Source organism: Carcharodon carcharias, chromosome 2, assembly GCF_017639515.1.
Source record: "Carcharodon carcharias isolate sCarCar2 chromosome 2, sCarCar2.pri, whole genome shotgun sequence".
NCBI lineage: Eukaryota > Metazoa > Chordata > Chondrichthyes > Lamniformes > Lamnidae > Carcharodon > Carcharodon carcharias.
Window position 1 is genome coordinate 164,007,835 of NC_054468.1, and position 26,055 is coordinate 164,033,889.

Consider the following 26,055-nt stretch of genomic DNA (forward strand, 5'->3'; position numbering starts at 1 on the left):
ACTGGGCCAACCTTTGTGTCATCCGCAAACTTACTAATCCTACCCCCCACTATGTCGTTTATATAAATGACGTTTAGTAGGGGAACAGCTAATGTGGCTCCGCTATTTAAGAAGGGTTGTAGAGATAAGCCAAGGAACTATAGACCAGTGAGTCTCACGTCAGTGGTAGGGAAACTATTGGAGAAAATTCTGAAGGAGAGAATCTACCTCCACTTGGATAGGCAAAGTTTGATCAGGGGTAGTCAGCATGGCTTTGTCAGAGGGAGGTCATACCTAACAAATTTGATTGAATTTTTTGAGGAGGTGACCAGGTGTATAGATGAGGGTAGTACAGTTGATGTAGTTTATATGGATTTCAGCAAAGCCTTTGACAAGGTCCCACATGAGAGACTTATAAAGAAGGTAAATGCACATGGGATACAGAGTAATTTGATAAGGTGGATTCAAAATTGGTTTAGTTGTAGGAGACAGCAAGTGATGACAGAAGGCTGCTTTAGTGTCTGGAAGCCAGTGTCCAGTGGCGTACCACAGGGATCTGTGCTGCGTCCCCTATTATTCGTCATTTATATAAGCGACATAGATGACTATGTTGGGTGTAGGATTAGTAAGTTTGTGGATGACACTAAAAGATTGGCCGGGTGGTTAACAGTGTGGTTGAGTGTCTTGGGCTACAGGAAGATATACAGGAAGATGGTCAAATGGGCAGATAAGTGGCAGATGGAATTTAACTCTGAAAAGTGAGAGATGATACACTTTGGAAGGAATAATTTGACAAGGAAGTATTCAATGAACAGCATGACACTAGGAAGTTTTGAGGAACAAAGAGACCTTGGTGTATGTGTCCATAGATCTCTGAAGGCGGAGGGGCATGTTAGTGAGTTGGTGAAAAAGGCATTTGGGACACTTGCCTTTATCAATCGAGGCATAGATTACAAAAGTAGGGAGGTCATGTTGGAGTTGTATAGAATCTTGGTGAGGCCACAGCTGGAGTTATGTCTGCAATTCTGCTTGCCACATTATAGGAAGGATTGCACTGGAGGGGATGCAGAAGAGATTCACCAGGATGTTGCCTGGGATGAAACATTTAAGTTATGAAGAGAGGTTGGATAGACTTGGGTTTTTTTAGTTGGAGCAGAGAAGACTGAGGGGCGATCTGATCAAGAAGTACTACAAGATTATGAGAGGCGTGGATAGGGAGCAGATGTTCCCCTTAGTTGAAGGGCCAAGTCACGAGGGGACACAAGTTCAAGGTGAGGGGCAGGAGGTTTAGGGGGGATGTGAGGAAAAACTTTTTTACCCAGAGGGTGGTGACTGGAATGCGCTGCCTGGGAGGGTGATAGAGGCGGGTTGCCTCACTTCCATTAAAAAGTACCTGGATGAGCACTTGGCACGTCATAACAAATAGGATTAGGTAGGTAGGACAGGTGTTTCTCACGTGTCAGTGCAGACTCGGGTTGAAGGGCCTCTTCTGCACTGTGAGATTCTGTAATCTTCAATATACTCCATCTTCATATCAATGTTTTGTGTACAACTTTTCAAAGCCATGATCTTTGAGCTTGAAATTACCACCTGAACGGCCAGAAAATAATAAATACAAATTCTATTTATTGCGTCAGTATAAATTAGTTGACTTGATAATGTATTATATGTCACTTGGGATAGTGCTGTATACCCTCTGGTTCAGTTTGAACAGTGCCAGAGGAGCTTTGATAGTATTTGCATCATTGTTAAATTGGAGTTGTCTTCTAATTATTGAGTTACAACAAAAACTATAGACCACTGTTTTGTAGCTCCTCCCAATTTTGGCCTTTTGCACTGTTCCACCGTTAACAGTCATGTTTTTAAACTCCTGAGCCCTTGAGCACTAGAGTTCCTTTCCTGAACCTTTCCCACTTGACTTTTTTTTCATTCTTTAAGATACTCCTTGAAACCTGCTTCCCTTTTGGTCATCTCTAATGTTTTGTTGTGTGATGTGGTATCTAATTTTTTTTGATAATGCTCCTGTAAAGTTCCTTGGGACATTTTGCTACTTTAGAGGCACTATATAAATGTGTGTTGTTCCTGTACATGTGTAAGTGTTGAATTCTCTCTGCAGACAACGCTGCTAGATCTGGATGCCTTGGCAAGACATCTCGCTGACTGCATTCGTAGGTTTGTCAGCATAAATTTTGAAGTTTTTCTCAGGACTGTTATTTTGTTGCACTGTTGCATATTAACTCCTTTTCCTTCCCCTTTTGTAGCAGGGAAATTCTTGATCAACAGGACAGTAACATTGAAGATGATGGGCTTACAGGACTCCTGCGACTCTGCACTGTGGTCATAAAGCATAAGCCTCCATTTAAATTCTCCCGAGAGGGACAGGTAACCGATTTGTTCTTTAGTGATTATTATAAAAATCTCAGAAATTTACTGCACAGTAGGAGGCCACTCAGCCTGTTGTTCCTACCCAGATTCTTTGATAGAATAGTTTTGCTTGATTCTCCCATTCCTGCTTTTTGTCCATAATCCTCCAAGTTCCTCATCCTTAAATCCTGTGCAACACACTTTTAAAATTATTTATGGAATCAGCTTCCACCACCAACTCTGAATTAAAATATTCCTCCTCATCTCCCATCTAGTTCTACTTCTAATGATTTTGAACCCATAACCATTAGTTATTGATCCACATACCAGAAGAAATATTTTTTCCCAACTTACTCCTCAAAACCTCTCATCATCTTAAAAATCCTGATTGGGTCACTTCTTAACCCTTCTCTCTTCCACGAAAAGCAGTCCTAACTTTACAACCTTTCATCGTAATTGAAGTCCTTCACCCCATGTAACATCGATGTTACACAATCAAGCAGAGTCGGCACGGCTTCATGAAGGGGAAATCATGCCTGACGAATTTATTAGAATCCTTTGAGGAGGTAACAAGCAGGATAGATAAAGGGGAACCAGTAGATGTAATATATTTGGACTTCCAAAAGGCGATAAGGTACAGCACGTAAGGCTACTTAATAAGATCAGAGCCCATGGTGTTGAGGCAGTATATTAACATGGATAGAGGATTGGCTAGCTATAAGAAGACAGAGAGTTGGGATAAGGGGGGCATTTTCAGAATGGCAACCTGTAACTAGTGGAGTGCCACAGGGATCAGTGTTGGGGCCACAATTATTTACAATATATATTAATGACTTAGATGAGGGAAGCGAATGTACTATCAGATTTGCAGATGACACAAAAATAGGTGGGAAAGCAAGTGGTGAGGATGACACAAAGAGTCTACAGAGGGATATAGACAGGGTAAGTGAGCGGGCAAAAAAGTGGTAGATGGAATATAATGTAAGGTAATGCACTTTGGCAGGAAGAATAGAGGAGCTGAATATTATTTAAATGGGGAAAGACTGCAGAAGGCCGCAACACAGAGGGATTTGAGAGTCCTCGTGCATGAATCCCAAAATGCTAGCATACAAGTTCAGCAGGAAGGCAAATGGAATGTTGGCCTTTATTTCAAAGGGAATGGAGTATAAAAATAGGGAAGTCTTGCTAAAACTATACAAGGCACTAGTTAGACCAAACCTAGAATACTGTGAACAGTTTTGGCCCCCTTGTCTAAGGAAAGATATACTAGCATTGGAAGCAGTCCAGAGGAGGTTGATTCTGGGTGTGGAGGGATTTTCTTATGAGGAGATGTTGAGTAGGTTGGGCCCGTACGCTTTGGAGTTTAGAAGAATGAGAGGCAACCTTATTGAAACATATAAGATCCTTAAGGGGCTTGACAAGGTAGATGCTGAAACGTTGTTTCCTCTTGTTGGAAAGTCTAGGACCAGAGGGCATAATCTCAGAGTAAGGGGGTCGCCCATTTAAAACAGAGATGAGGAGGAATTTCTTCTCTCAGAGGGGAGTTAATCTGTGGAACTCTTTACCATAGAGGCCTGTAGAAGCTGGGTCGTTAAGTATATTCAAAGCAGAGATAGACAGATTTTTAATCAGTAAGGGAATCAAGGGTTCTGGGGAGAAGGCAGGAAAGTAGAGGTGAGGATTATCAGATCAGCCATGACCTCATTGAATGGCGGGGCAGACTTGATGGGCCGAATGGCCTACTTCTGCTCCTACGTATTATGGTCTTATTCACATAAGCTGTCTCGGTACCCACTTCAAGTCCTTTACATGCTCCCTGAGGTGTGGTGTCCAGAATTGTCCACAATACACCAGCTGAGGCTTAATCAGTAATTTGTCTTTGCTTTTATATTCTATGTCACTATTTACAAACTGAAGTATTCCGATGAGTTTAAAAGACAATTTGGTGATCTTTGAGGTGTTTTAAACTACACTGTGTCTCCTGCGAAGGGATGATGACCGCCAATACGTGACTGTGTATGTACACCGGCCTGCGAGAAATTTAAAGCCTGTTGAGCCAGCAGAACAATGTAACAGGGATCCAGAAATTACATCAATTTCGGAGAACTTAATTGCCCCATGTGAATACAAAACCTCCTCTCCATGCCTGAGAAAACCCCCCCAGATGTCTGCGCTGTGTATCGAGTGGGGAAGGCCCCGGGAAATGTTGCAGCCGAGGAGCAATGATATTAATGTTACGACTGGAGGGAAGAGCGCAGTCGGGAGGTTGGATTGATGGTGGGGAGTTCACAGGATAAGGGGTTCACAGATCTGCTTTAAAGCCATCAGGATCAATCCCTTTTACAATTTTCTGGGTTACTTTGTGAAGAATGGTTCTAAAAATCTACAATGGACTGTGTTAGGGTCATATGCAATTACATTGTTATAGATCAACATTGCTATAACAGATAAAATTACATTAAATGCCCAATTTATTGTTACCCTTTCCTAATTTTATACAAGAAGAAGTTTCACACTGGCAGGAGTTAAAACTCAAAGACTGCCAAAGAAATCTACACTTGCTGGGTTCCAGACCATAACCCTGCCCCATGCTCCTAAACCCTGCCCAGAGTAAAACACTAGAACTGTGTAAGCATGGCTTTGGCAGCAAACCCAGCCTTTAAACTAATAAAAGAGTTTGACAGGGTAGATCCTGTGGTAGAGAAATCCAGAACAAAAGGGACTGATCTTAATATTAGAGATAGAACATTCTGAAGATCATGTTTTCATAGGGTCATGGAAATCTAGAGCTTGCTTCCCTGAAAGGCTGTGGATGCTACTGAGGGTAAGAGTATCCGAAGGATATGAAAGAAAACTGGTACAAGTCAACTATAATCTAATTGTATGCCAGAGTAGACTAGAGGGTCTGACTGCCCTCCTCCTGTTCCAATGTCCCTGAACCCATGTAGCAAGAGAAAATAGACAGAATGTCTGTGTTACAGGTATGATTACTATTATTTTAATTTACGAAATCTCGGCTATGTTGCATAAAAAGTTGTATTTTTGAGAAAATACCAGTGATTATTTTTATAATTTAAGAAATATTCTATTAGTATTGTTATAAATTGATGAAACTATGTCTTGCTAAGAATCATTAAAAAGAAGAAAACATTTTACATTTGAAGCAAGTGAGGTGCTAATTCTGAAGAAATTGCTATGAAACGTTTATGTTCTTTTCAATATTGTGGCTGAATTCCTTGTAATCACAAATATCAATATTCATGTTTCATTGGGGGGAGGACTTGCAGAATACCTATTGCAAAAGTCATAGAAGTTTTCAACTGAACAAGGAATCCCTTGAATTCCTGTAATTTCAAGTTGACTTACTGATATCTGCAATAGTATTCAACATGAAAATATACTGAAGCCAAAAGTTGCCCATCAAAAGTTACAGAATCCAAACAGTAAAAAAAATTACGGATAAACTCATTCAAATTCATTTTGAATGTTTCTCTTCCAATTCCAGTTACGCAAATGTTGCATATTGTTAAGGTTGTAAATTTATTAATTCATGAGAAAAATTACAAAAAAAACGTAAATGCATGTGCAGCCCACTTTGGCTGACTATACAGATGTACAATTTTGCTTTTTGGTCCAAATCTTTTGCCTCAAGTACAAAGCAAGAATCACACCAAAGAAACCTGCACCATCTGGTGCTATATTGCCAATTTGCTGATATAAATCAGACGCATAATTAATTTTAATAGCAATGCAAAACATGTTTATTCAAGGTGTGTGCAGTCAGCTCAGTGGATTTTAGTGCTTACTAAATACAGTGTCCAAAACAATATTTGATCTACTTTTATAGTGGAAATTCCTAGCTGTGTTCAACCTCCAGTAGCAGTACAAAACATGTCTATTCAAGGTGTGTTTAGTCAGCTCAATGGATTTTAGTGCTTGCTAAATACAGTGTCCAAAGCAATATTTCATCTGCTTTTATTGTAGGAATTCCTAAGGGATGTGTTCAATCTCCTGTTTTTGCTGCCAAGCCTGAAGGACAGACAACAACCAAAGTGCAAGTCCCATTCCTCCAGAGCAGCAGCCTATGATTTGTTAGTGGAAATGGTGAAGGGCTCAGCAGAAAACTACAGGTTGCTACACAATTGGGTGATGGCACAGCATATGCAGTGTAAGGAAAATTTATAACTGTGCATGAAAAAAAATAAATGGGCTAAATTCAAAGAAACGAGAAAGCAATTTTTCTACAAAGACTAAACGTAATACCTTAAAAGGAAATATGCTGAGCATATAGGACAGATACATGCATAGATCAGCACGCTCAAGACTAAATAGAAGTGATTTTAAATGGCTAATATGGTTTTAGAAGGGAAAAATCCTGCCTAACCATGCTCCTTGACTTTGAGGAAGTGCAATCCAAGTCATCTGTGGTTAAACTCCGTACCTAGATTTCCAAAAGGCATTTGAAGAAGTTGTGCATGATAGGCTAATAGTTAACATCAAAACATTGGGATTAAAGGTAGAATTTGGGAATTGTTGAGTTGGAATGTAGAAAACAAGTATTTTGATAAGTTATACCAAGGTGGATGGAAGTACTAAGTGGGTGCCCCAGGGCTCTAAGTTGAGATCGCTGCCATTCTAACTTGCATCAAAACTTGGATCCAAAAGCTCAAGACAAGTTTGTCAAATTTTGGAAATGACCTCAAACTTGTGGGGAGCTAAATAGAATTATTAAACAATTTGGATAAAATGAGTATGTCAACCAATTGGATTTGAAACTTATTGTAGAAAAGTGTGAAGTACTGCTCATAAGAAGCAAAAATGGATAAAACACACTAGGAAGCAAAAATTGATAAAAACACACTATAAATGGTATTGAAGTAGCTACAGATAAAACAGAAAGAGACCAAGGAACCTTACTGGAGTTAATGCTCAACATGCCCAATCAATACAAAGTAGCAATCAATAAAGCCATTTTGGATGTAGAACTACATAGTCAAAACAGTGACATACAAACAAGTGAAAGTCATGATCAATCTGCACAGTTCTCTGGTCAGTACACATTCTGAGTATTGTATCTATTTGTGGTTGCCAGGAAACAAGTGAGATATTTAGTTGCTGGAGGCTCTATGCAGAAGAGCTCATCCTCTATGTCAGGGGTCTGAAATATGAGGAAAGACTGGAGAAACTTGGACTTTTCAGCTTGGAAAGGAAGCCTTTGAGTCTTACTTATTTAGAGATATCCAAGATAATTCTTGGCATATGAAAGCTAAATTTGAAATACTAATTTGAATCATTAGAGTAGAATGAAGAGAAATGGGTTTAACTTGTGAAAGATAAATTTAGGACTGATACCAGGAAGGTTTTCTTGGTACAGTGATTATCAGATTAAATAAACTTACAGATAGGGTAGCAGGGATGAAAACCCTCCAGTCTTTGAAAAACAATTAGATGCAACAGTCGGAGGGTGGGTGGGAGAGGAAGGAATCTTAGGATCTTTTTAGGTGCATTCGTTACTACGGACCAAACAGTTTCCCCATCCATAGTCACCTTTTTGATTTTGTAAATATCTTACAAGATTTCTAAGTATGCTATCATTTTTTAAAAAGACACATTACCATGTTGAATCAAGGTACCTAGTCCTACTTATTTGAAATAAAATGCTTAAGGGATCTTTGATATATTTTCCATTTTTAAAGAGAAATTAAACTGTCCAAACCAAGGGCACTACATTGTGGCGGAACAGTAAGGATACCTGTCATGAAGCTGAATATAGAAGGTTCAGAGGGGAATTGAAAAAGCAAAGAAGAGAAGCAAAAGGAGTATGAGAAGAGACTGGCAGCTAACATAAAAGGGAATCCCAAAGTATTCTATAGGCACATAAATAGTAAAATGATGATAAAAGGAGGATTGGGGTCGACTAGGGTCCAAAAAAGGAATTGATGTGTGGAGGCAAGGGGCATGGCTGAGGTATTAAATGAATACTTTGCAGCTGTCTTTACGGAGGAAGAAGGTGCTGTGCAGGTAATTGTGAAAAAAGAGGTACAGACACTTGAAGTGTTTATAATTGATAAGGAGATTGTACTGAACAGGCTGTCCATATTTAAAAGTTGATAAGGGAATAGGACTGGATGAGATGCATCCAAGGATACTGAGGGAAGTAAAAGTGGAAATTGTGGAGGCACTGGTCATAGTCTTCTAATCCTCCTTAGACTCATGTGGTGCCACAGGACTGGGGAATTGTAAACATTACACCCTTGTACAAAAAGGCTGTAAAGATAAGCCCATAAACACAGACCAGTCAGTTTAACTTCGGTGGTGGGGAAGCTTATAAAAATTATACATCGGGATAAAATTAATAGTCACTTGGGCAAAGGTGGATTAACTACGGAAAGCCAGCATGGATTTGTTCAGGGCAAATTGTGTTTAACGGACTTGCTTGAGTTTTTTGATGAGGTAACAGAGAAGATTGATGAGGGTAATACTGTTGATGTGACGTACATGGACTTCCAAAAGGCACTTGATGAAGTGCCGCTCAACAAATTTGTGAGCAAAGTTAGAGCTCATGAAGTGAAAGGGATACAAAATTGGCTGAGTGACAGGAAACAGAGAATAGTAATTTACGAAACAAAAACAAAAATACCGGAAAAAACTCAGCAGGTCTGGCAGCATCTGCGGAGAGGAACACAGTTAACATTTCGAGTCCATGTGACTCTTCAACAGAATTAAGTAAGAGTAGAAAAGAGGTGAAATATAAGCTGGTTGGGTGGGGGGGTGGGGAGAAGAGTCAGAGAGGTAGCTGTTGTTCTCCCCCCACCTAAAATCTGCTTTTATTTCACCTCTTCTATTTTTACTTATTTCTGTTGAAGAGTCATACGGACTCGAAACATTAACTGTGTTTCTCTCCGCAGATGCTGCCAGACCTGCTGAGTTTTTCCAGGTATTTTTATTTTTGTTTTGGATTTCCAGCATCCGCAGTTTTTTGCATTTATAATAGTAATTTATGGGGTTTTTTTGGACTGGAGGAAGGTTTATGGCAGAGTTCCCCAAAAATCAGTGTTAGGTCACCTCTTCCTGATATATGTTAATAACCTAGACCTTGCTGTACAGGACATAATTACAATATTTGCGGATCATAAAAATCTTGTACATATTGTGACTTCAAAAGGGCATAGACAAGTTGGTGGTATGGGTGGACAAGTGGCAGATGAAATTTTATGCAGAGAAGTGGGAAGTTATTTATTTTGGTAGGAAGAATGCAGAGAGACAATATAAAATAAAGGGTACAACTCTAAAGGGGTGTAGAAGCAGAGGAACCTGGGTGTATATATGCATAAATCATTGAAGGCGGTAGGACAAGTTGAAAGCGCAATTAATAAAGCATTGAGGCTATATAAATAGAGGCATAGAGCGCAAAAGCAAGGAAGCTATGATAAAGCTATATAAAGCACAGGTTCAGCTTCAACTGGAGTATTGTGTCTAATTCTGGGCTTCACAGCTTAGGAATAATGTGAAGTATTACAGAAGGTGCAGAAAAGATTCACAAGGATGGTTCCAGGGTTGAGGACCTTTAGTGACTTAGATAGGAAAAGCGGCATTGTTTTCTTTGGAGAAGAACAGATTTGATAGAGGTATTCAAAATCACGAGAGACCGAGAGGGAGTAGATATGAAGAAACTGTTCTGTTGGTGGAAGGATTGAGAACTAGAGGACATTTATTTAAGGTAATTGGCAAAAGAAGCAATGGCGACATGAAAAATGTTTTCACACAGCGAGTGGTTAGGATCTGGAATGTATTACCTGAAAGTGTTGTGGAGGCAGGTTCAGCCGAGGCATTCAAGAGGGAATGGGATTATTATCTGAAAAGGAAGAATGTGCAGAGCTATGGGGAGAAGGCAGGGGAGTAGCACTAGGTGAATTGTTCCTTCAGAGAACCAGCACACAAATGACAGGCTGAATGGCTTTCTGTGCTGTAGCTGTTCTATGATTCTGAGAGTTACTGACCATCACCTTGTTATTGTTAAAAGACCCTGAATGAGTCCAAAGGTTTCCTTCAGGCAAGGAAGAGGAATTGAAGGTTGCTCTTGGGTAGGCATTGCAATCACAGATGTCAGTTGTAATGCTAGAACTTCAAGATTAAACCCTGCTAACCCCATTTGTCGATTGCTATTTACCATATACTTATGCAAATAATACAACAAAGGGATACGGAACTTTGCATCCAGAAACCATTAAAACTATCCACCTTTGAGATTACAGTTGTGTGGTGATTTTGTTGTCACTGTGATTTCCCAAAGTGTTCTGCCGTGGGTTTAAAATAATTACCTTGGTCCTTCATCATAAAATCTTTGGTAAAAGGTCTCAAGTATTTTTGCTATGTTTGCATAATACCATTATATTTGCTCTTTTCATCTTTTAGTAGCCCTACTTCTCTTATAGTTTGCTTGTTTACAGCCATTTTATGTTGCACTTTACCTTTAGCCATTTCTTCTTCCAGATTGCATCCTGAATCACTTAAACTTACCCGCTTTTAAAGTCATTGATGTTTAATAATAAACCCAATGTTAACCTGCTACCTGTAAAGCACTTCTGCAGTTCCAAAAATGAAGCTTTAAATATAAAATCTAGTTTTAACGCATAAGAATGAAGTTAAGGCAACAAGAGCAATCCTACAAGCAAAGTTCACTTAACAGCACCACAATGCATTGATGCATTTAGAGCCTTATAATTGAAGGTTTGCTGCACAGAAGGAGGCCATTCAGCTCATTGTATCCATGCAGGTTCTTGGTTAAAGCAGTCTAAATCCTGTTGTCCTCATAGTCCTGGATCTGGCCAGCAGTCTGATTCATCCAGATTCAGATATTCATCCGCTTTTTCCCTTAAAAAATGAAATGATCTCTTCCTGTGGCAAAGCAATGTTTCAGCAATCTTCTGGGAAAGGAACTTTTTTATGCATTTATATTGTTTGAACAATACAGAAACCTGTGGATTTAGTGTGATCTAAATTTCCGGGATCAGGTGGTTGCAAACTCCATTCTTGAGTACGTTCTTAAGTGCAAGCGGTTTATGATCTCACACCAAGTCCTACTGACCATCAGCCCAGAGGTTTGCAAACTTGTGCTAGCTTCCTGTTCCCATCTTCAATTCTCTCAATGGCCTCTTCTCAGTCTGTTTCAGCAATCTTCTGGCCATTTCCCTCCCTATCTTCACTCCACTAATAGTGACTGTCTTTAGACATCATACCCTTCTTTGGAACTTCCGATAGCCCTCTTCCTCTAATTTTCTCTTCTTCTCTAACTCCATCTCTAACCAATCCTCCTCAGTCTCCCACCATGCTTCAGCATCTGTTGCTTTATATATCCTGTTTGTTTGCTGTTTTCCCTCCTCTGAGAAGTGCCAATATATTTTCTATTTTAAAAATGCAATGCAAATTGTTGTTAATGTTGATGGTGAATATCTATTTTATGTTACAATGTATTGATTCTTCTCTTTAAAAAAGCACTTGTTCACCAAGTAAATTTAGTAATATATATCGGTTGAAACCCATTAATGGATTTTCTTTCAAGGCAAAACTGCTGTCACAACCTGTAATTCTTGATTTGTATCCTTTGCAGTATTGATTTACATTCCTCAGTTGCCTATAAGCCATAGAATACATTGCACATAAATATTTCTCAACCTTTTTTGGGTTGGCCCCACTAAGAAATTAAATGGGGTGAAATTGATCCATGCCGCAGCATAAGACTGACTTGTAGAGAATCAGCAGCCGTTTTTTCATCGCACCAGTGTTTATTTTCCATCAGCGTGGAAAATATTGCCAAGATTTTTAATTTTAAACCATGTAAAAGTGGCAATGAGCCTAGGAAATTGATCTCCAAAAAGAGTTTGAATTATAGTTCTGTGAACTTCAGTGAAAAGAAGCTAAGGCATGGTGAAAAATTGACTGCTGATTCTCCACAAGCCAGTTTGTACTGCTGATGCAGACCAATTTCACCTCTTTTCACACCCCTTTAGCTGTAGATACTGAATTTTAAATAAATAACTTTGGTCACTTTTTAAAAAAAATACAGGCTAGAAATTAGCTCATATTCTACTTGATATTTAATAGTGATTGTTAAGAATGGATAGTTTCTAACAACTGACAGTTTCTAAGCTTTCATAAGGCTAACACTTTTTTTCTCACAATCTCCATTGTTTTGATAGTGGATTGAAGTTCTCGGACCTCTTCTAATACTAATTCTCATTTCACATTTGATTGCATCAAGCTAGATAGAAATTTCCATCACAGAAAATACATTTGTATGCTAAGAAATGAAGAGGTAGTTAGTTTAATAAAGGCCCATGTAGTTTAGTTACTCGTGGAAGACTCCTGATCTGCACCATAGCAGCATGGAGCAGCCCTTTCCAGAAAATGGTACCTTTCTTACAGATTGTTTTGCTTTCAGATTGTGGGAAATGCTTGAGTGGTGGCATTCATTGCTAATTCCAAGTATTCCTTGGTGGTGGTGAACCTGCTTGAATCACTTCAGATCTTGTGAAAATGATCTCACAATGTTGTTAGGTAGGGAATTCCTAGAATTTGAACTCTGGAAAGAACAGCAATATGTGTTCAAATTCGATGTTTTGTGACTTTGTTTTTGATGGGGAATTTGGAATGATGGTGTTTACATGACAACATGACATTGCTGCTCTTGACCTCAGTAATACAAGTAGGTGGAAGAGGGTTGGGTATGCTATCAAAGCCGTATAGATGGTGAAAATACTGAGAGTTCAAGAGGTGAGCCACCCATTGCAGACTGCTTAGCCTTTTCACCACTCTTGTTACCTAGATATTAATATGGATTGGACCAGTTAAGCTTTTGGACAGTGATCATGACCAAGATAATAGTGGGGGATTCAGCAATGGTGATGTTATTTAAACCGAAGGGAGATAATGGGTTTTCTCTTGTTAGTGAGCACATCAAACTAACATTTAAATACGGCATGAATGTTGCCTTCTATTTGTCTGCTCAAGCTGGGATGTTAGCCATGTCCTGCCATTAAACATGGTCTCTGAAGATGGCCTCATAACATGCAGTCCAATAGTCAAGTTTTCTCATTATGAACTGAAGATTGTCCTTGTGCATACCTTCAGCTGCTTTAAATGTATAATGTATGGTACAAGTTACAGGTTCATGCTCAAAATTATGCCTGGTGATTATTTTCTCTGTGGGGTAAACTTCATCTTGACTGAATTTATCTTATCCTCACTGTGTTTCGCCTATACATGCCTTGCACTTCAACGTTTCAGAGTCATTGCTATATGCTTGGTTCTGACCACTGCCGATACCTAGATTATTTTTTAATTCTCAGTATGTTTAATTTTAATATTGTCTGTGAATTATTTTAGACATAGAAATACACAATGCCACAGAATAAAAGCTTTAAAGACTAAAAGTTGGCATTGTTTCCATAAAGTAATCTATTTGATATCTGAAAGAAGTACAAATAAGATAAAATCATTAATTTAGTCATTTGCATTTTTTCATTGGATTGCACAAGTTAATATAATCTCTTAGGAAGGGTAGCACAATTATTTTGAACTAAACTCACTTTTTTGTATATAGCATCTCATGCACCATACAAGTGGGATTACTGGCCTCATGATGATGTACGAGCTGAGTGCAGGTTTGTTGGTTTGACGAATCTTGGAGCAACCTGTTACTTGGCGTCCACCATTCAACAGCTATACATGATACCAGAGGCCAGGCAGGCCATTTTTACAGCTAAAGTAAGTACTGTTGAAGCATTAGATCAGATTGATGTACATAGCAACCTGAGTATGTTGATTAATCTACTCTCGAATCAACCCAAAGGTTAAAGTGCATTACTTTACATTAAACTAAACATACCAGTAAAAATTAAAAGAATTTATTTATTGTGATCCAACATAAATATTAAGCTCTTGTATTTTTTTAGCCTTGATTTTATCTTAGAGAAGGTAGACAACTCTGTTTACACTGTAATAGTGATAGATTTATTGATTTAACCAATGGATATAATCTAGTAATAGGAACATTATTTCCAGTCGTACATTGGGTTTATGCATATTTAACTAGAACTAGCAAATCTGCCGTAACTTTGCTCTCGACTCTCGCTCCCATTTGGGTTTCTATTTTAAGGCATCTCTCCCTTCTTCCAGGATACAAAAAAAAATCAAGTAAATTAATACCTAGGTAATCCTTTTGTCATCCCTGGTATCTAATCTTTCCTTCAAGCATGTGCAGCATTTGTCTGTATTTGCTCTGAACCTTCCCTTTTGCTCCTTTGCAGCTGAATAGACCATCTAATGCAGGTTTTAAAAAGGATAAAGCCACTGCAGTCTCCTTCCATAATTTATTCCTTTTCCAGGACCTCAAACCTGTGCAATGCCTTACCCCTGTTGGTCTTTCCTCCTGTAATAATCCAAGCTATTAAAGCCTGAGCTTGCCATCACATTTGGCACTTAGGAGCCTCAACTTTCACCTTAGTTTCTCAATGTGAAACAAACTGCAGGTAACTGATTCAACAGTACAGTATTGTAACTTAAATTCTTAATCAGTACTTGTGTGTATACCAAGGCAGCAGCACATAAGCTGCGAAACATAGGCTCCAAATTGATCATTGGAATATAGGAATAACTTAGTTCCAAATACTGATGGTATATCTGATTTTAGGCTTAATAAACAAATTCAAGCAAGGAGAAGCTATTTAGCCCATCATATCTGTGCCAGCCAAGAAAGAGCTATCCGGCCTAATCCCACCTTACAGTTCTTGGCCTGTAGCCCTTTAGGGACCTTACCTGAAGTACAATTGTTTTTTGAAATATGATGAGGGCTTCTACTTCTACCACCTTTTCAAGTGGCAAGCTCCAGAATCTCACCACCGTCTTGGCGAAAAATGTATTCCTCAACCTTTCCCCCACCCCCCTTATACCTTATCCTTCTACCAAGCCTTTGGCCCTGGTTATTGACCTCGCTGCTCACCGGAATAGATCTGTCTTCGGCACAATATCTAGGCCCCTCAATTTTTACACCTCAATTAAATCTCCCCTGCTCAAAGAAAACAACCCAGCCTATCCAATATTTCCTTATAACTAAAATTTCCCATTCCTGGCTACATCCTTGTAAATCTCTCTAGTATGATTACATCCCTCCTATAACATGGTGATCAGAACTGTATGTGGTACTCTAGCTGCAGCCTGACTAGTATTTTATTCAGTTCTAGCATAATCTCCCTGATCTTGTACTCTCTGCATCGACCAATAAAGGAAAGAATCCCATATGCTTTCTTGACCACCTTTTTGATCTGCCCTGTCTTCGGACATCTGTGGATATATATTCCAAGACCCATTTTGTTCCTTTACCTTTCTCAGCATCCTACCATTTGTTGTGTATTCCCTTGCCTTGTTTGTCCTCCCCAAGTGCATTATTCACACTTCTCCAGATAGAATTCCATTTACTGTATTTCTGCCCACCTGACCAGCCCATTGATACATTTCTTCAGTTTCTTCCTCACTATCAACCACATGACCAATTTTCGTATCATTTGCAAACTTATTAATCAAACCCACAGCGTTTAAGTCTTAAGTCATTTTATATATACCGCAAATAGCAAAGGACCCAGTACTGAGCCATGTGGAAACCCACCAGAAACAGCCTCCCAGTCACAAGGACACCTGTCGACCAGCAACTTTTGTTCCTGCCACTGAACCAATTTTGGATCTAACTTTGCCACTTTTCCTTGGATCCCCTGAGCTTTTAATTTTCTGACCAGTCTGTGATGTGGGGCCTTGTCAAAAGACTTGGTAAAAATCTATGTAGACTATCAAATGTGCTGACCTCATTCAATCAAGTCAGCCAAACATGACCTTCCCTTAACAAATCCATGCTGACTGCTCTTGATTCACTTGTGTTTTTCTAAATGATGAATTTATAATGTATCAGAATTTCTTCCAATAATTTCCCACAATGTTAATTCCATCATTATCTCACCCGGCTCTTCCTTAACTATAATAGTGGTTCCCAGTCCACTTTCGCCAAATCACAGCTCAGCTTATTAAAATTGGTCTTTCCCTAATTTATATATTGTACTCTGTCTATCCTTTTCCATAACTATTCTAAATCTAACTGCATTATGATTACTATCACTAAAATGCTCTCCTACTGATGCCCCTCCACCAAACTCATTTCCTAAAATTAAGTCCGAAACTTCCCCTTCTCTTGCCACCCTTGCTATGTACTAGCTAAAACTGTTTTCCTGAATACATTTTAAGAATTCTTCCCCTCTGTGTCTGTTGAGATCAGTTTACCCCAGTTTATGCTTCTCAGCAGTTTGCCTCATATTTACCCTTCTATTTCCTGCTCACTGCCTGGGGGTCTGTAGTATACTCCCAGCAGTGTGACTACCTCTCTTTTGTTCCTCTGTTCAACCTAGCTTCATTTGATTCTCCTTGTAGCCTATCATCCCTCCTCACAGCTGTGATTGTTTCTTTGAACAGTCTTGCAAACCCCGCCCCAACCTTTTTTTTTTAATCCCCTTCTCTATTCCATGCAACCCCACAGCCATGTAACCAGGAATGTTGAGCTGCTATACCTGCCCTTCCTTCCTTTCAGTAATTGAAATGAAAGTATTGTACCTTCAGCATATCTGTCTTATTCACTTGACTCCTTACATTGAAGTATATGGCACTAATAACAGAACAACTCCTTTGTCTATTTTCTAGCTTTTGTGTCCTTGACCTTCCATACTAGCTTACTAATTTATTGCCTTTAATTCCAAATTTGCTTTTTTCTTTCTGGTTCTACACTCAGATTTCCAGTCCATTGCCAAGCTGGTTTAAACTCCCCCCAACAGCACTAGCCAACCTCCTTGCCAAGATATTGACCCCATCCCTGTTGAGTTGCAACCTATCTGGCTTGTATAGGTCCCAACTTGCCCCAAAGTGGGCCTCCTCGGCCATGTATTCAGCTGCATTAACTTCCAATTTCTGTGCCACTGGGAGGCACCTGGAAGTTACTCCTTTTCAGATCCAACTTTTTAATTTTTTTTCTAGCACCCTGAAATCTGCCTGCAGGGCCTCATTTCCTTTTTCTACCAATATCATTTCTATTGTGACTTCTAGCTGTTCACCATCCCCATAGAATGTTCTGCAGCCATTCAAGACTTACTTGACCCTGGCATCTGACCCAGACAATATACCATCCTTAGCCCAAGCCCTTTGACTGACATCTTTAAATTGAAGTCAGGCTTTAAATAAAGTAGTTTCATAACTTGTCCCTTTTTTGTTTTTCTTCCTCCACTGATATAAAAATTCCCGTTTACTAATAAAGTCTGAGGAAGTTGTGTTTAAACTGTACATTACTCTGGTCAGTCCACATGTGGGGTACTGTGTCCAGTAATGCAACTTGTAAGTGGAAATCTTTCATATAATACAGTAAGAGGAAAAAAAACATCATGGCCAGAATATTGCCATTGGTGGGGGGGCCTGACACGCCGACACTTAAAATGACTCAAGATGACATTGGGCATGCGTCCCGACGTCATCGCGCACCATTTCGTTATTGCGTTCGGCGGGCACGCGCCAGAGGTGGCTGCGTGCTCGCCGAACTGTCAAAGGCCTATGAAGGCCATTAGGAAAGTAATCTAGCTCATTAACAGCGCTAGCTGTTAAGGTTGGTGGGCAGGCGAAGAGCCTAAGCAGCCTTCGCATTTTTCAGGAAAGCTCAGGAAAGGCGAGGATGAGGTTTAATAAAATAATTTAATAAAATTTGCGAAATGCACAAAAATGTCCCAGCTCATGTGACATTGTCATATGAGGGGACATGTTTAAATAATTTTTTAGATCATTTATTCAAAGTTTTCATTACCAACTTAATCTCCCTGAGGCAGCTCTGTGCCTCAGGGAGATTGCTGCACTCTCTTGTGCGTGCAGGCCCCGACTCTCCCTCCTCCCCACACCCGCACAGGTAGTGCTGCGCTACCAGCCACATATTATGCTGGGCGGGCCGATTAAGGCCCGCCAACATAACATGGCAGCGCGGACCTGATCGCGGGCCACGATCAACCCTGCACCCGCCCCTGCCCAGCCCGCCCAACATAGGTAGATTGCAGCCCCATGAATGTCATGAACAACTTTTCCTATTTTTATACTTTATTTACCTGTGCCCCATGTGGTATTTATTTGTAGACCAGCTGATAGGCTTAGCTGATTTTTGCATCCAGTTAATATGATTACTTCATGAACTATACTAATTGAGGACTGGAATGCAGTTCAAGAGCACTTGATTAGCGATTATGACAGGTTATTTTATCTCTTTATAATAAATTGTTAACATTATACTAGGAAATTATGTGCATTTGCTGCCGTATCTTCAAATTACTCTGATCCACCTGCCTGTGCTAGAGAAGTAACTGATCTGATCCTTGCTAGCTTGGACAATTGTCACCCCCACCTTCGTCAATAAGCATTGATTTGCCCCTGTTTATAAAATAAAATTATCATCACAACTGATGTCTTGGTCAGGCTAAAGCATCTCGAGCCAGCTTTTTTTCTGCTTATACTCTCTAAATCTTTAATTAAAGGTGTTAGATGTAATTTATTGAAAAATATCAACTGCTGTCTCTGAAAACTTTTGCAAAACTTCTCCACCTTCTGCTATACTGCTTTAGTTGCTAATTCTCCTAATGGGAAAGTTGATCTTTTTGCTTTTTAGGCTCGCACTTCCACTCCAACTCTAATCTTGATAATCGTGGCAAAAAAAACTGTCTCAATTGTTTCATTCTTATGTGCAGCTATACCCAATCACATCTGTCTGATCCTATGCACTCTGGTGTCCAATAAGACTTAAGTGTTGCTAATATCTCCGAATTTCTCAATCACAATGTTACGGCGCAGAAGGAGGCCATTCGGCCCGTTGTGTCTGCACCAGCTCTCTGAATGAGCTTTATGACTCAGTGTTATTCTCCTGCCTTTTCCCTGTACCCTTGTTTCTATTCAAATAATCATCTAATGCTCTCGTGAATGCCTCGGTTGTACCTGCCTCCACCACACTTCCAGGCAGTGCAGTCCAAACTCGAACCACTCACTGTGTGAAAAAGTTTTTTCTCGCATCACATTTGCTTCTTTTGCAAATAATTTTAAATCTGTGCTCTCTCGTTATCGATCCTTTTATAAGCAGGAACAGTTTCTCCCTATCTACTCTATCCTGCCTCATGATTTTGAATACCTCTACCAAATCTCCTCTTAGCCTTCTCCTCCCCAAGGAGAACAATCCCAAACTCTCCAATCTTACCTTCATAACTGAACTGTCTCATCACTGGAACCATTCTTCTGCACTCTTTCCAATGTGTTCACATCCTTCCTATAGTGGGACACCCAGAACTGTACACAGTACTCCAGCTGAGATCTAACTAGTATCTTATATAAGCTCAGCACTGTCTCCCTGCTGTTGTACTCCCTATGTCCCTATTAATAAAGCCCAGATACTGTCTGCTTTATTAACTGCTCTCTCCACCTGCCCTGCCACCTTCAATGATCTATGCACATATACACCCAGGTCCCTCTACTCCTGCACCCTCTTAAGAGTTGTATCCCTTATTTTTTATTGTTTGTCCACGTTCTTCCTACCAGAATGCATCACCTCACACTTCTCCACATTGAACTTCATCTGACACCTATCTGCTCACTTCACTAACTTGTCTTTGTCCTTTTGAAGTTCTATACTGTCGTCCTCACGGTTTACAATACTTCCAAGTTTTGTATCATCCGCAAACTTTGAAATTGTCCCTTGCACACCAAGATCTAGATCATTAATATATATGAGGAAAACCAAGGGTCCCAAAACCAACCCCTAGGGAACTCCACTACAAACTGACCATAATGCTTTGTTCCCTATTACTCAGCCAACTTTGTATCCACGTTTGTAACTGTCCCTTTCTAGTAGTGCTCAAGATGTGTAGATCTGAACTTGGACATGCCCTGTGATGTCTGTTCATTCTATTTCCCAGTCAACTTTCCCTCTCTTTGCAAACTTGTCTGTGTTTCTCTAAATACCACCCTATTGCCAGTACATTTTAAAGCTGTGGAAGTTTCTGTTAACCCTCAAATTGTCCATTAGTAATCAAAGGTCATTACCTTTCTTGATTATCAGTGTGGAGTTTGACATAGGTATTCCACTGGTAAATTACTGGCTGTTTTTTTTTTAACTCTGCTCATGAAACTTCGAATTGAATGTAGCTCTTTACACCATTTTCAAAAGTGCCTTTATCTGTACAGCAGTTGATGACTCATCCTCTGACACCCTTTTCATGTATTCAAGGCTTCGTAGTATATTTTTTCTCATTTTCTTTCTCTCTCTCTCTCTCTCTCTTTGTCTTTCTTTCTCCTGGCAGGAATTGCAGGATTTTTCCTTTTTTACCTTGTGGAAAAAAATGAGTTACATAGTTATGTATTACTCTACACTGCTAAATTTTATTTGCTTTACAGTAGTTTACTATACCCACCTCCTTTCCCATCCACAACCGCTCTTCATTTAAGTTAATTGATTGTGTCCTTTTTTCTTTCTTCCTTTCTCTTTGTTTCCTCTTTCTTTTCGCTTACTTTAATCCTTCCTTAATACTAATTCCTCACCATGCTGTTAGTGAATCCATTGTTTTCCATAACCTCAGAACAGTGGAATTTGCTGCCCCTCTTCCTCCTATAGTCTTAATATTCCAAATTGATACTCCCCAATCATGACTACAAATTTTATCACATGTTTTAGTCTCTTCGAACTTGGTGTTTTTGCCTATGAAAATTGGCTCTTCTCCTAGGTGTCTTAATATATATTTAAAAAACTACTGATGCATGCTAGAAATGACTCTGGAACTCTTAAGTTCCAAATTAAGAAGATATAGTTATATTTATTTTTTGAAAAAAAGAAAATTAAGTTGAGAGTAGATTTTCAAGACCCTTATAACTGCTGAGAAACATTAATGTCAGTAGATTATGTAAATGCAAAATTAGTGTATTGCTTTTGATTTGTGAGGACCTGAATGAATCTAAGGAATAAAGCCCTTGTATTTATACACCTTTCACAATCTCAGAACATTTCAAAATGTTTCGCTGCCAATGAAAACACATGGTTAAGCACAGCTTTCATATTTTAGAGATAGGTTATACACATGGATAATGAAATTCTCTTCAGAATAAACATTGTCATCCTAATGGGGGCGTTAGAATGTAGTTGTTGCATACTCCCTGTCTACAGCCTAAATCCCTGACCTAATGAAGCTCAAGCTTTTATCTATCCATGAAAGTTATTATTTTTTATTTCTATAAGGAGGTACGAGAATCAAGTGGCAGCGTCTATTTAAAATATTTCTAAAAAATATTTTTCTCCTTTCTTAGTATTCAGAAGACATAAAGCATAAAACAACTCTACTGGAACTGCAAAAGATGTTCACCTATCTCATGGTGAGTACTTAACTGAATTGCAAGAATTGATACAAAAGCAAAATATTGCAGATGCTAAACATCTGAAATGAAAACAGAAATTGATGGAAACATTCAGCATGTCTGGCAGTATCTGTGGAGTGAGAAACCGAGGTAACGTTCCAGGCTTGTGACCTATCACCAGAACTTGGAAAAGTGATAGATTTTGAGCAAGTGAAAGCAGGGAGGGTGGGAAAAAGAACAAAAGGGAAGTTCTGTGGGTTGGAGAGCAGGAGAGATTAAATGACAAAAAGGTTCATGGTGCAAAACCAAAAGGAGTGGTATTGGGACAAGTAATGAAACAAAATCTGTGTCTAGAGGATTATAAAAACAGAAAATGCTGCTAATATTCAGCAGACCAAGTAGCATCTATGGAGAGAAACATAGAGTTAATGGTTCAGGTCAAGAGCCTTAACTCAGTTTCTCCTCAGTTGCTGGCTGACCTGCTGAATATTTCTAGCATTTTCTGTTTTATTTCAGATTTCCAGCATTTCTTGTATTTTGCTTTTGTATATGTGTCATCCGAAGGTGTGAGTGACTGGACCATGAATAGCTGCTGTCCAAAAGCAAAGAAAAAGAAAAAAAAGAGAAGCAAGAGAGAGAAAAAAAAAACAAAGCTGCAACAAAAAAGAGACAAAAATGGAGGCTGAACCTTAAAATTATTGAAATCACTGTTGAATCCAGAAGGCTGTAAAGTGCCCAATTGATGGATGAGGTGCTTTTCTTCAAGCTTGCATTGAGATTCGTTGAAATACTGCAAGAGGCTGAGGACAGAAAGGTCAGAGTGTGAGCCAGGTGGAGAATTAAAATGTCAGGTGTCTGGAAGCTCAAGGTCTTATTTCTAATTTTCAAAGTTCTGATGAAAGGTTACAGATGTGAAACATTGGCCTGAATTTTCCCGTCGGCGATTTGGGGGCGGGGCCTGCTCGCCGACAGGAAAATGACATCGGGAGGAACCCCCGATGTCATCCTGGTCCCTTTAAATTTTTAGGAAGGCAAGCGGACAACGAAATCAGTTGTCCGCCCACCCACCTGTCAATGGCCAATTGAGGCCATTGACAGGCTAATTAAGATAATTAAAGACCTGCCTGACAAACCTTAAGGCTGGCGGGCAGGCCAGGAGTCCCAGCGGGCTTCTGATAATACATGAAACCTCATCCACTGGTGGGATGAGGTTTCATGTCCGTTTTTTAAAAGTGTAATAAAGTTTGTCCTTTTTATTAACATGTCCCATCTCGTGTGACATTGTCACATGAGGGGGACCATGTTAATAATTCTTAAATTTTTCTATTTGTAAAGTTTTTTGCACTGTCAGTAATCTCGTTGAGATAGCACTTTGTCTCAGGGAGCAGTGCGCGCGAAAGAGTGCATTTTGACAGTTGGGGAATTCCTCCCCCCGCCCTGCACAGGAGGCATGTGGTGCTTTCTGCTGGGCGGGCCTTAATTGGCCTGCTCACTCAAAATAGCGGAAGGCCCCATTTCAGTGGCGGGGATGGCTGTCCGCCCGCCGTTGAGCCAGTGGGGCCTGCACACCACCAAGGGCAAAATTCTGCCCATTAACTCTGTTTGCCACTTGATCCTGTCGGACCTGTTGATTATTACCATTTTCAATTTCAGTTTCCATTTGTTATAAGCATTAATGTTTGTCGCAGTGTTGGATTTAATATTCTAAATGATTAATTTATTTTGAAATATCTGCTTGTTTAGGAAAGTGAGCGCAAAGCATATAACCCAAGACCATTCTGCAAAACCTACACCATGGACAAACAACCATTGAACACTGGGGAACAGAAAGATATGACTGAATTTTTCACTGATCTGATTACAAAAATTGAAGAAATGTCCTCTGACTTGGTAAATTTGAAATACATTTTTCATATTTGTTTAACATCAGAAAACGAAAGCTATAATTTGTCTAAAAGTGTCCTGATTTTTTTCAAATTAGAAAAACACAGTGAAAAGCTTATTTGGAGGAGTTATAACGAATAATGTAGTATCATTGGTAAGTGTGCTTAATTTTTGAAATGTCAGAAGGTTGAGCATCTTTTCTTATGAAAGTTGGTAGTGTCTATGGTAAATGCTAAAATTGCAACTCTTTTTAAATCCAGGATTGTGAACATGTTAGCCAGACAGCTGAGGAGTTCTACACTGTTAGATGCCAAGTGGCTGATATGAAAAACATTTATGTGAGTTATGTCCAATTTTGTAAGCTGAAACAATGGCAAGTGTTAATGTCTGAATTAATAAAGATAAATGATCTTCAAAAAGCCCCTAAAGTGGAAGCATTGCAGGGTATTTAACATGCCCAGCATCACCCCTCATGTCATGTCTGCTTAATATTTTCAGAATAAAATATACATGGTGAGGAATAATGTTGGAAGGTATCATTTGGAAAAAGTAAACTTTTTTAAAAATCTATGGAAAAGTGTTTGTTATCCTTCTTTATTCATTGAATTAATGCCTCCTTTAAAATGTAATTAGTGATGGCTGTTGCAATAGAAAATAAACTTTCTACAATAGATGGAACAGCATTTTTTTAAAAATTGTTTAATTTGTAATCGCATATTTTACTTTCTCATGACTGCAAATAATCTTCATGCACCAGAAGGGACATTTTGTCATTATATTAAAATTGCAAAGTTTTGCTTATTAATGTGAATTAGATCAGCATTTTTAAATGTCTTGAAGTCAGTCCAGCAATTCAAACTTATTTTTAATTGTATAATGCAATATTTATTTTGGATATATTTTACTGCCTGGTCAGACATGGCTCAGTTGGTAGCACTCTGACCTCTGAGTCACATGGTTCTGGGTTCATATCTAACTCCAGGGCTTGCGCACAAAAATCTACGCTGACAGTACAGTGCAATACGGAGGGATTGCTCCACTATCAGAGGTGCCATCTTTCGAATGAGACATTAAGCTGAGCCATCACCTGTTTGCTTGAGTAGATGTAAAAGAGTTGATGGCATAATTTCAAAGAAGAGTAGAGGAGTTGTCTTTGGTATCTTGACCAGTATTTATCCCTCAATTGGCATCACAAAAAAAACATTATCTGATCTTTATCATATTATTGTTTGTGGGAGTTTGCTGTGTGTGAATTGACTGCCATGTTTCCTACTTTACAACAGTGATTACATTTCAAAAAGTGCTTCATTGAATGTAAAGCACTTTGAGATTTTCTGGTGGTTGTGAAAGGCATTATATAAATGTGTTTCCCTTTTTAGGAGTCGCTTGATGAAGTTACCATCAAAGATACTCTGGAAGGTGATAACATGTATACTTGTTCCCAATGTGGAAAGAAAGTACGGGCTGAGAAAAGGTTTGATTTAACTGTAAATACATCTGGATGCTTTCATTTAAGTGTTCCACAGTAATATCCTTTACAGTGTAGTATTTTTAAATCAGTAAGCATATTGGTATCTCTCAAACATCCAACAGCATGACTGCTAATATTTTTTGATTAATGGAACGTGCACACCATTGAAAATACTTAAATATTAAACTTTTTATCTGTGTATTTTGGAATGATTCCAATTGCGCTGCTGTGGAAATATTTCCCTTCCCTCCACCATTGTTCTACATCTGCAACTTGGATGTTATCTGTGTGAAAGAGGGGAAAAAAAAAGTAGATCATGAAGAGATGTCTTTGCATGAGATATAATCTGTTTTGTATTTTAAGTCAAACAAAATATTTCTAAATAATTTGACATAGGCATGAACTATTACTGAATTCAGTTCTATTGTACACTTTTAATAATCAGATAGGTAACAATTTCCTTGTGATTGCTACATTTCTTGTCTTTCACAGGGCTTGTTTCAAGAAATTACCTCGAATTTTAAGTTTCAATACTATGCGATACACTTTCAATATGGTTACAATGATGAAAGAAAAAGTCAATACTCACTTCTCTTTTCCTCTGCGCCTTGACATGACTCCATACACTGAAGATTATCTTATGGGCAAAAATGACCGCATAGATGGTACTGTAATGATTTTATCTAGTTTAAAAATATAGCTTCACGCAAAATAGTTTTAATTATTCAGTTTTGCTGTGAAATGTAGTTATTCACCATTCCCTGATTTTTGGTAACTAATTTTGGTACCTGTGCTACTGATAGTAATTTTCAAGATGTAAAATGCAGTTTCCTATAGAGCTTCAATACTTAATATTAATTGATGTTTTCTTTCCATAGTTTTGTATTTTCTGAAATTGAGCCTTG

General features: G+C 38.9%; 1 protein-coding gene across 6 annotated transcripts in view; it reads left to right on the top strand.

Moving 5' to 3' along the window:
* Positions 1 to 26,055, top strand: part of usp34 (ubiquitin specific peptidase 34) — a 269,588-nt gene that overhangs the window by 158,226 nt on the left and 85,307 nt on the right. For all 6 annotated transcript variants that reach the window (XM_041211861.1, XM_041211887.1, XM_041211870.1 and 3 more), the window contains 10 exons: positions 2,096 to 2,151; positions 2,241 to 2,361; positions 6,328 to 6,511; positions 13,946 to 14,109; positions 21,748 to 21,813; positions 23,539 to 23,685; positions 23,777 to 23,833; positions 23,940 to 24,017; positions 25,059 to 25,153; positions 25,643 to 25,815. In XM_041211861.1, coding sequence (XP_041067795.1) covers positions 2,096 to 2,151; positions 2,241 to 2,361; positions 6,328 to 6,511; positions 13,946 to 14,109; positions 21,748 to 21,813; positions 23,539 to 23,685; positions 23,777 to 23,833; positions 23,940 to 24,017; positions 25,059 to 25,153; positions 25,643 to 25,815 — 1,141 coding nt within the window. The remainder of the gene's footprint in view (positions 1 to 2,095; positions 2,152 to 2,240; positions 2,362 to 6,327; positions 6,512 to 13,945; positions 14,110 to 21,747; positions 21,814 to 23,538; positions 23,686 to 23,776; positions 23,834 to 23,939; positions 24,018 to 25,058; positions 25,154 to 25,642; positions 25,816 to 26,055) is intronic.